Raw genomic sequence first — 11,489 nt, 5'->3', positions numbered from 1 at the left:
CGCAGAATTAGATAGGTTAACTAGAAGACTTAAAAATCAGGATGAAACGGTTTTTTACCAAATTTGGAACAAATTTTACAGATGGTGGGGGGAAAAGCAGGGAAGTTATTGTACTGAGATAATTCAAGATTGTGATTAGAGTGATGTTATTGTATAGGTTTTTCTCATTAGTAATTTATGGTAATAGTGAAATGAGATAAGTGTCAAATCTGTGTTACCATGTTCAATGTTTTTAATTTTTTGCTTTTCAATAAAATTTAAAATTAAAAAAAAAATAGAGTCCTTTCAAGTCAGCCTTGTATGTTGAATTTCATCTCCCAGAATTCCCAGGCAGCACAGAAAATTGAAAACCAACCTATCAGAGGGCATCAGATTGGGAAAGGCTAGAATAATAGTGTTTTAAAACATTTTGCTCTCAGGACTCCTAAAAGTTAACACTGACACATTTGTAGAATATTTACCAAATTATATAAAACTAATATTCAAGCATTAGATATTAATATAAATAAAATATTTTCATGCAAAAACTCTATTATTAGTCTCACATTGTAAACCATATAGCAGTGGTGGCAAACCTATGGCACGGGTGCCAGAGGCAGCACTCGGAGCCCTCTCTGTGGGCATGCGTACCGTCTCCCCAGCCCTGGTCCTCCCACGGCCTCCTCCTCACCAGCAACCCTTCTGGAGGAGAGTCGCCCCTGGGTGCGGCCCACGTGAAGCAGCGCAACCAAGGACATGGTAGCTGGGCAGCGGGGACAAGACTCTGCCCTTGCGCCCCATCGCATGCAGATGCTGCTGCGGGACATGGGCGGAGGGCGTGGCTGCCATGGCACTGCTGGGCTGCCTGAGTGATCTGTGGCAGGCCATGGAGGTGGTGGGTGGCCCAGTGGGCAGGGCGGAGCAGGGACGGGGTGGGGGGCGGTTTTGGGGCACTTGGTCTCTAAAAGGTTCGCCATCACTGCCATATAGGATTCACAACCATATGAGCTAATTCTCTTCTATTCTAAAGCTACATTGACAGAATCTCCTTCTCCCCCCCCCCCTTCCCTCACTCTTCTACAGTGTGAAAAACTAGGGAGAGTCTCTTTTAAACCTCTTGTCCAGCCCTCCATTCATTTGTGGGTCATGCTGTCTCTCATCTGAGTGTTCCCTTAGCAGAGTCTCTGCCTAATCTCCCAAGGTCTTTCCTACATACTATCTTTATCTTTTAACAAATTTTAAAAAATGAAAAGAATGATATTGCTTTACATTTTTGTAAATATCTTCATTATTTGATAAATAATTTTGATTTCATGGTCTCTTAAGAAGGTTTTGAGGGACCTCAGGAGGTTCTGGGACCATACTTTAATAAACATTGGTCTAGTTCATTCATATTTTGCAATGAATTCCTGAACACTGATCACACTATAGTCATAGACGTTTTAATACATTTTGGAGAGGCATAAAGCTTAATATGCAGTTAGTCCTGAGATTATGATGGGAAAATATAACAAAGGAATATAATCTAGATCATGTATGTCAAACTCGTGACGTCACTTGATGTCGCGCAACATATCGGGCTAGTTTTGCCATTGCTGGCAATGGGGTGGGCGCGGCTTCCACATGACGTGTCCGGCCCACAGGCCAGCAGTTTGACACCCCTGATCTAGATACATAGCCTAATTATCACTAATTGATTTCTATACATTAAATAAAAAGTAATACAAAAGTAGTATAAAAATGTACTCTTCAATTGAATTTCTTTGTCTGCAAATTGTAAATGTCTCTCATTGTCTTTTCTTTTGTCCTGTAGTTTCCTCTCCCAGGAAGATTTAAAGGAGATTCTCCAACAGTTTGAATGCCATTTTACATGGATGTTGCAGAAAGAGCATATTCATCCCGGTGAATTGGAGGAAAGAATTGCTGAGCAGATCCAGTTCTTAATCAATAAATCCAAAGTTCAAAATTATAACCTTCTTGCCTATGTGAAATTCCTGAACGACAAGAAGGAAGAAGCACTGGAAAACTTACAGAAAGCTGAAGAGACTGTGCCTGTAGAGTATCCTGGGGATGTTGAAAAGAAAAGCCTGATTACATGGGGCAATTATGCCTGGGTGCACTACCACATGGGCAATCTTACTGAATCCCAAACCTACATGAAGAAGGTAGAAAGCATCTGCAAGCAACTTGGAAGTGCATCTTCTTATAAGATGGAGCTCCCACAGATCTACTGTGATAAGGGTTGGTCGCTTCTAAAATTTGGAAGCAGGTATTACGAAAAGGCCAAGGAGAGCTTTGAAAAAGCACTGGAAAAAGAACCAAAAAACCCAGAGTTTAACTCAGGCTATGCAATTACAGTATACCGCCTGGAAGATCATTTTGCCAAAAAGCCATCAGAGTTATCACTGGAACCTTTGAGGCTTGCAGTAAAACTGAATCCTGATGATGTATTTGTTGTTCCTCTACTTGCAATGAAGCTTCAAGAAATAAACAAAATGAAAGAAGGAGAAAACTACATTAAAGAAGCCCTTCAAAAACATCCTGACATTCCTTATATATTAAGGTATGTGTCAGAATCCAAATATATTCCATCTCTAGTTATCAACTATGAAAACCCGCATTTCTGTCTGCTCTGGATTCTGTCATACGATGAAGGGAAGGGGGTGAACAAAGGGGCTTTATGGCCCTCACTTCCTTCAGCCTACTTCAAAGGGACTGAATGTGGATATCACCAAATGGACTAACAATAACAATGGGGGTCATTAGCTTTCATGTAATCCTTTTTGAAGTTTCCTCCCGGCAATGAGGAAAAGGGGGTGAGAATGTAATGCCTAGAATTGTCGCTGGGAGAAGGGGGTTACGGGGGTGGGACTAATGGGGGATCCCTTAAAACCTTGAATTGGAGAGCTCGAACCCAAGTCCTGTCTAGAATGCCTACATCCAGCTTTCTCTTAATAAAGATGCCTGTTGGAAGAAATATTCCAGGAGTTCTGTCTTCTTAAGATGCAAAGTGGGGTGGGTCCTTACAGTATGCTGCCATACTGTAAGAAAGAAAGAAAGAAAGAAAGAGGGAGGGAGGGAGGGAGGGAGGGAAGGAAGGAGGTATGATTCTATATTCTTCTTTATATTTTGATTGTTTATACTTTATTCTTTTATTGTATTTTAGAATCAAATAAATAATGTGTATTTTAATGGCAAACACTTGAATGTTGACATGTTTCAACAATGTTTCATCCAGCATCTTCTCAGCTGGCTTCATGTTGGGTGGCCTGCTTTTACCAGAACTCTCTCCATGTACTTTTCCAAGTTTCCATATTGTTCAGTTCCTTATCTGGATCTGAACAGGATCATTGAAGAAACATGGAAACAAGAAATATTCACTAGGGATTATAGTGGATACAGTAATGATGTAAAGTGAATAATGTCACCTAAAAACATGGACAGAGCTAATTTCCCCCCATTTGGGGATCTGGGAATGAAATGTTTTTCTTTTCAATTATGTAAGATATATTTGAGAAGGTACACTGGAATTGTCCCTCTTTTTTTACCACTACACTGGAAGTTTTGAGGGGATTCTGAGGGCCACGAGTATCTGATCCAGGAACTTTTCCTGCACTTGTCCTATTGCGTACATACATCTGTTCTGAGAAAATATGTTTGAAACTATAACTTTAAATGTTTTAAATACACATATACTATACATATAAAATTTATCATGCTTATGAAAATACATATTTCATTGTATGAACCTACAAATGAGCAAATAACATCCCAAAACAGATGTAATTCTGCTCAACTATCAATCAAAAGCTTGATTTTCCATAGACTCAACACTAGGGGACAGAATATTCCTAGCTCTGCTGCATTCTGGAAAATATAAAAAAGAAAAAAAATACTGTTACTGTTCTGTGAGCAATATTTCAAGGAGGTTGTTGGATGTGAAATATAAACAGTTATTTTTCTTGTCTTTACGTTAGTTCTTTTCATTCATTCATTCTGTTGAAGGAAAAGTCTTCATCATGGTTCAGTCCAAGCCGGGAATAAACAACATGGCGACTGCTTTAGAAAGAAGGTTGCAGTTTATTGAAGAGGAGAGCCAGACAGAAAGATGGCTCTGGAAGAAAAGAGAGAGAGAGAGCATATGTAGGGAGTGGGTTTTTATACCCTTTGGAGCCTTTTGTTTGGAGTTGTTCCTGTGGCATGAACTTTGACCTGAGTCTGAGTGTGCCTTTCTGGTATTCTGATGATGGTGGGTTAATCCTATTATGTCCCAAGGGTTATATCCTGCCTCCCTGGGGCTGAGGCTGATGACTCTTAAATTGTTGGTGTTGATTCTAGGGATCTTTCTTCCTAATCCCAGTTTCCTCATTCCAGTCTTTCTGACAAGATTATCACATCTGCATTTCTGCAGAGCTGGTTTCTGCTTGGGGAAGGGAGACTTGGGGCTATTAAGAAAAACTGGGCATGCTTTTCTGCCTCTTTAGGATCCTTTGAGGAAATATATTTTTCTGCCCTTTTAATATTTCCTTCTCTGGGAGGCTGACTTCCCACAATTCTTTTGTTGCCAAAGTCAATTTCTGTTTTTTGGAGTAATAAACTTCAAAATAAGTGTTTGGAACAATAGAGAATCAGGGCTGGAAGGGACCTTGAAGGTCTTCTAATTCCAGAGGTCCCCAACCCCTGGGCTGCAGCCCACTACCTGGCCTTGAGCTGTTCAGAACTGGGCCACATAAGTGGGCGAGTGCATGTACATACACATTTGCATGAGCAGCAGATGAGCACATGAAAACACCATTTGTGTGAATGGCAAATGCATTGCCCACCGCTCGCACAGAACCATCCCCTCCATCCTCCCCACCACCAGTCCACAAAGCCAGAAAGGTTGGGGAACCCTAGTCCAGCTGGCCACCCTACACTGGAGTCCTTATTTCTGATAAGTCTGCAGCACCCCTTTTGGAATTCTAAAAGCAGTAAAGTCTTTTTTTGCAGCTTAAAAAGCAAGTCCAAAGCTGCTTCTGTTTCCACTGGTATTCACTTTGCTTCACTTCTCCCACCTTTCCCCCAGTATTTGAAAGTCACAGGAGTCTGCAAGAAGATCAGTTTTACCCCTTTGATTATTTATTCATGTATTTAAGATTTACACAGAAATAAATGATAAATAAGAAATACTATAGAATAAAAGTGGAAAAAAGAGAAGATAAAGAGGTGTGAAAAATAGTGCGAGTGAAAGAAAAAAGAAAAATATTGAGAAGCGATTTATGATCTTTGCAGCAGTTAGTAAAACAAACTTATTTCTCCTATAAAGTTATTTCATACTTCCTTTCTTCCCATATTTAGTCCTTTTTAATCAGCAAATCCATATTTCTGCATAGTCTACTGCAGTGGTGGCGAACCTATGGCACGGGTGCCAGAGGCGGCACTCGGAGCCCTCTCTGTGGGCACACATGCTATTGTCCCAGCCTTGCCTCCCCCCGCAAACCCCTCCTCACCAGCAGCCCCCCTGGAGGAGAGTCACCCCCGAGTGTGGCCCACGCGGAACAACACAGCCAAGGACATGGCAGCCAGGCAGCGTACACCCCCTGCCCTGCCCTCACACCCGATCGCGCACAGTTGATGCTGCAGGGCACGGGCAGAGGGCGTGGCCACCATGGCGCTGCTGGGCTGCCTGGACGATCTGCGGCGGGCCCTGGAGGCAGTGAGTGGCTCTGCGGGCAGGCGGGGTGGGGGGAGGGCAGGGGGTGGAGCAGGGACGGGGCCAGTTTTTGGGCACTCAGTCTCTAAAAGGTTCGCCATCACTGGTCTACTGCATTAACCAGAAACAAAACAAAACCTCTCTTCACCAATTCTCAGGAGAATAGCAAGCTCCTTGTGCACGGCGCATGGTAAGGGATGCTGGGATTTGTAGTTCTAACAAGACTACTGTCATGGTTCTGACAGATGAAACTCTTCAAAGAACTTTGAGGCATTGTTTACCTTAAAGAATCTTTATTCGAGCAGCATAGCTTTGGCACGTACATAGTTGAAGCCAAAATCTGATTTCCCCTCCCTTCATCACATAAATCAAAGCACAATTCCCTCCTACAACTAACAGTCATAAATCATATTCTCCAATTAGTTTGAAATGCTGGCTTTCCGCCCAGTTCTTTTCCTGGTGATTCCTCATCAGCTCTTATTACAATATTGTATGTCTAACTAACTCCCATCACATTCCTCCCCTTCCCCCAGTATCATCTAATTCTAAGAGTAAAGTATAAGAAAGAAAAAGACTGGATCTCCATAAGTTGTCAAAGCAAGAACATCCAATGTTAGCAGCACTGACAACTATTTTCCCATCAAATCTATGAAAATGGTCAGCAGAAGCTGTGGAGGAGGTGGGGTCAAAACCAGCAAGATGGTGGACAGCCATTGTGATGGAATCTCTATTTGAAAGGATATGCTACAATCCCATCTCTGCTTAGGACAAGCAGATCTTCGGGAGGGGAAATGGGTCTACATCACAACGCTACATTCACCATTCTGCCACTATATGTGGATACCTTGCGAATGGTTGTGGGTTTTTTTCCATATACACATATCACCATAGAGCGTCTTTTACTGAGCTTATAGACTTATATAAATCAGGCAAGGGAATAAAACAGCTGTTGGACCATGTTGTTTTTTAAATGGTGGAAGGACACCCACACACCTCTTTAAGATAAACTTCCCCTTCTGAAGTTGAAGGTTTATTCCCTCCTGAGCTTCAGAGAGAGTTGGCTTCCTATGAATGCAAAGAAATCTTGACATGGTGGAATGAAGAAGTGGAATGGTTTGATTCTGCAGGGAGATGATTAGTCATTCATTTAAGTTCTTTACAAGGCTGCTCAACTTGCAAAAATAGGGGGACTGCAATAAAAGAATATAATCAATCGCGTAAATGGAAACAAAAGTCCCAGCAAGAAAACATAAATTTTGGGGGGAGCCCCATCATATGTCGCACCTCGCAGGACCTGCTCATCAATACTCTGGCCCTAACACCCAAGGGAACATCCATCTTCAGTGTCTTCCTAAAAAGTAACAGAGTCTGGGCCGGTTGAATGGATGTGTCACTAGCCTTTGAATATGAATGGATATGACATTTAATAATGTAGGATAGAGTTGTGTGGCAAGGGTAACAGTAAGGAAACTTATATTTTCAAGACCTGCTAGCTGGGTTTATACACTTTGCTAGGTTTTAGAAAGAAAGACATCCTAGCCACTATTATTTGTATACCATGGTATATACCACATTGCATAAACCCAGCTGATTGTCAATAAACCATGATTTGCAAAGTTATGTGAACTAGTCAAAATGTGTGAACTAGTCTTTTGTGTTACTTGTAGATTGGCTTGGGTTTAGAATTAGCAGCTACACTGCATCTTTTCAGTTTTGTAGTAGGTTTTCTATGGTATTCATTTTGATGCTGTTGTGCTGCACACAATTGGCCAAAATTAGACCCACTTCCTCAGTGGGCAGAAACACTCAGGCCAAGAAAGAAAGTTGTGCAAACATAGTTTACTTGGTACTGGACAACTGAATCGAAGAAATGAAGAGTTGTTGGCTAGTAAACCACAGGAAAGGATAACACACATGCTAAATGTCTCCCATTGTTTACATAGAAATGCTTGCCTACATCAGATTTTGCTAAGTCTGCTGCATAATGGAAGTTTTTTTTTCCTCTCAGAAAGAGGAATTTTCAGCTGGAAATGGTTTGTCTTTTGCAACAGATTAAAATGTAGCAAATAGAGATGGTGGAGATGTAAAATATGAAGTGATCTCCATAGTATGAGGCAAATGAGCTCATTCTTAGAAATAATTTGTATTCACCAAGAAAAAAAAACAGAACAGGAGGACACAGATATGGTTTATATGTCATGGCACAGTAAACCCTCTAATGTCATATTTGGTTTAGATGGCCTCCATTTATCTGCAAAACCATTGATATGTCTCAGATTTTTTCAAGGGATTCTTCTGGAGATCCTTGTTAACAGAATAAACAGAATAATAGAGTTGGAAGGGACCTTGGAGGTCATCTAGTCCAACCCCCTGCTCAAGCAGGAGACCCTATACCATTTCTGTCCAGTCTCTTCTTGAAAGCCTCCAGTAATGGGATACCCACAGCTTATGAAGGCAAGCTGTTCCATTAGTTGATTTTTCTGTCAGAAAATTTCTCCTTATTTCTAGGTTGAATCTCTCCTTGATCCATTTCCATCCATTGTTTCTTGTTTGGCCTTAAGGTGCCTTGAAAAATAGGTAGACCCTCTCCTCTCTGTGACAACCCCTCAAATATTAGAATACTACCATGTCACTCCTGGTCCTTCTCTTCACTAAACTAGCCATGCCCAATTCCTGCAACCATTCTTCATATGTTTTAGCCTCCAGGTTCCTAGTCATCTTTATTGCTCTCCTCTGCACTCTTTCCAAAGTTTCTACATCTTTTTTATAATGTGTGGATCAAAACTGGATGCAGTATTCCAGGTGTGGCCTTACTAAGGCTTTATAGAGGGGTATTAATACCTCATGTGATCTTGATTCTATCCCTCTGTTAATGCAACTTAGGATTGCTTTGGCTGTTTTGTCTGCTGCCACTCACTGCTGGCTCATATTTAATTGATCATCCACTAGGACTCCAAGATTGCTCTCACAGTTACTGCTATTAAGCCAGGTTTCACCTAATCTATATCTGTACTTTTGGTTTTTCTACTTGTAAGGACCCACCTCAGCTAACCACCCAAGAAAGCAGAACTCTTGAAACAGGCATTGTCTCAAAAGGAAATTTATATTAGGTGTTAGGGACAGTAGGGAAGTCAAGGCGAGATCTGGGGAAAATCCCGCTCAAATGGTATAGTTAAACTAGCAATATTCCTCCTCCCACCAAAGTCATAATGTCCATTTGAAATCTAGCTAATCTACAGGTGGCATGATGTGCGGTTAACTGGCACAGTTGGCATGCATCTCAAGGTCTTCTCCAGTTTCGTTTCTCTGTAACCTTCTCCCTGATAAGGGAGACACATTCCTTTCTCAAGTGCAGGCATATCAAACTCGCAACGTCTTGTGACGTCGTGCGACGTATTGCGACTTTTTCCCAATTGCCAGCAATGGGGTGGGTGCGGTTTCGGCATGACGCATCCGGCCCGTGGGCCGGCAGTTTGACATGCCTGCTCAAGTGGATAGAGGTGGGAGAGGAAAAGTAGAAAGCAAAAATTATCCCAAGCGAAAGCAAATTCCCCCTCCCCCCCTCAGAATGGCAGGCCCCAAAACTAGAGTACATATGCAGGGGAAACAATAAGGATTTGGGGATCTGACAGTACTTTTCTCTATGCTGAATTTCATTTTGTTGATTAGGGCCCAGTGTAACATGTCTTCTATTTTGTGGCAAAGAACAAGCTTTCACCTGGATTAGATATACACTGGAAATTGGCTATGAAAGACTGAGGAGGTCAGAGGTTTACTATTCAATGCATTTGAAATCCATTCTGTTCATTATTGATGCTGGATGCATTCACACATATCCTTCCCAACAGGAGTCTATAACTGGAACAATAGCTTGTGGGTTTTTTTTACTGCCCACAGGAAAATAGTACATTTCTATGTTTTTAAATGTAATAAAGTTTCCAGGTATGGCTGCATTAGCTGCAGTGGAAAATCCTGGTAGAGATTGGTAGAGGTAGGAGTTGCAACCACACCTTTAATCAGTTATCTTCAGGATTTCCTAGTGGTGTCATGTTAATCTCTAATTACTTTTAGCATGTGAAACAGAAGTATGTCACAAGATTTTCCTGGGTTATTAAGAAGACACTAAGAACTCATTTTAAAGGATAAAGCAATAAAGTAGTACATTAAGGCTTATTTAGAAACCACACTGTGGGGTTGTCAAAACTGCCCTATGCTACTCCAATGGGTGTTGGCTCCAATTGGTTTTCACCAAATCCTTTGGTGCAGTGTTTCTCAACCTTGGCAACTTTAGTATATGTGCTGCCGAAGTAAGCACAACCTTGACAACTCCCAGAATTCCCCAGCCACCCAGTCTTCAAGTTGCCATTATTGGAAACATTGCTTTGGAGCAGGGGTCTTCAAACTTGGCCCTTTTATGACTTGTGGACTTCAACTCCCAGAATTCTGGGAGTTGAGGTCAACAAGTCATAAAAGGGCCAAGTTTGAAGATCCCTGCTTTGGAGTATCAGATACTTCAGAGGTCCTTTTTAAACAGGTTTCTACACATAGGAGTTCTTGCTTGTTAATGAATCGTGTAGTTACACTGTTCTAGTGAAGTTTGTTTCCTAAAGCAGCCTTTGTGACTTCAAATGTTTGCACATTTGGCAGATGTAGTTGTATTTACAAAAATATAAAAACAGCTAGGAATCTTATGGCTCATTAAGTTTATTACTGCATGGGGATGTTTGCCATTCTCTCAGCTGTATGCCAAATACTTGGTGGATTTGATGGAAATTTATTCAACATCTCTAGCTCAACTATTGAATATACTATCTGATCTGCAACAGAATTTGGAAATTGCTGTATCAGGAACTCCACCACTTGTGTTGCTAAGTCTTGGTAGGAATTTAAATTCAACTTTGAACATATTTTTAAAAAAAAAATCAAAAGAAAATGGCAGAAGACTTGTCCTCCCCTTCCTCTTCCTCCCATTGAGGATATTTTGCCAGCAGCTGATCCAAACTCTTACAAACATGTTTTAGAAATATAAGAGAGAGAGGAGGGAAAGAGGGATTAATTGACTATTGGATACTTATGCCCCCAAGTGTATCTCCAAAGCAGTGTTTATGTGTAGACAATTTGTAAGGCATTTTATTCAGGATCATCTCACTAGTAGCAGTCCCACTGAAGATATCCAGCTGCATGGACACACTTCTTCTTGGTTCTGAATTATGTACTTTTGATGTTGTGGTCATTTTCAATTTTCACTGTTGCTTGATAAAACAAAGTATTTTGCTCGCTGATCTTTGGTTTAGAAACCAAACTCTTTGTTGAATTAATTTGCAAACGTAGTTTAAACAATTTGTACACAAACTGATTGTGTCCTTTCATCAGTTTCAGCGCAAGGTAAAGTAACCCACCTTTTCATCCAAATCAACCTACCAAAGTTCAGAAAGCACATTCCAAATTGTTGATTAGACTTAATTACTGGTTCTGTTGTTGATAATTCCAAGTAAGCCAAATTATTTATCTGTGATGGGTCTCATCCAACATGGAGTCCTCAACCAACATACATACATTAGATTTCAGAAATTGCAGCAAAAGGATTCACACCATATTGTAGTTTGCTCCTTCAAATCTTTAATGCAGATTTCCCAAGAGAAGATATGAAGAATGTTTTTGCAAGGTCTTTATTTCAGAGAAGGTTTAGAGGGCATCACTGATCATGGTGGTGATGCAGTGACTATTTTGGAAAGAATAGGGCATTAATTTAGGAGCCTCTTTTGCTTTTGATGGGTTTGTGTTGCAAAATTGACAAAACAATTTTTTAGTAGTATGC

General features: G+C 40.9%; 1 protein-coding gene across 1 annotated transcript in view; it reads left to right on the top strand.

The window, feature by feature from the left end:
- Positions 1 to 11,360, top strand: part of LOC107293837 (interferon-induced protein with tetratricopeptide repeats 5) — a 16,897-nt gene extending 5,537 nt beyond the window's left edge. Inside the window, exons 2-3 of the mRNA XM_029285471.1 lie at positions 1,793 to 2,542; positions 11,300 to 11,360. Coding sequence (XP_029141304.1) covers positions 1,854 to 2,542; positions 11,300 to 11,360 — 750 coding nt within the window. The 5' untranslated portion in view covers positions 1,793 to 1,853. The remainder of the gene's footprint in view (positions 1 to 1,792; positions 2,543 to 11,299) is intronic.
- The last annotated feature ends 129 nt before the right edge of the window (positions 11,361 to 11,489 follow it).

This window comes from Protobothrops mucrosquamatus, unplaced genomic scaffold (assembly GCF_001527695.2).
Source record: "Protobothrops mucrosquamatus isolate PMUCROS unplaced genomic scaffold, P.Mucros_1.0 scaffold1746, whole genome shotgun sequence".
Taxonomy (NCBI): Eukaryota; Metazoa; Chordata; class Lepidosauria; order Squamata; family Viperidae; genus Protobothrops; species Protobothrops mucrosquamatus.
The sequence above is the reverse complement of the archived record's forward strand: the minus strand, read 5'-3'. Positions and strand labels throughout refer to the sequence as shown.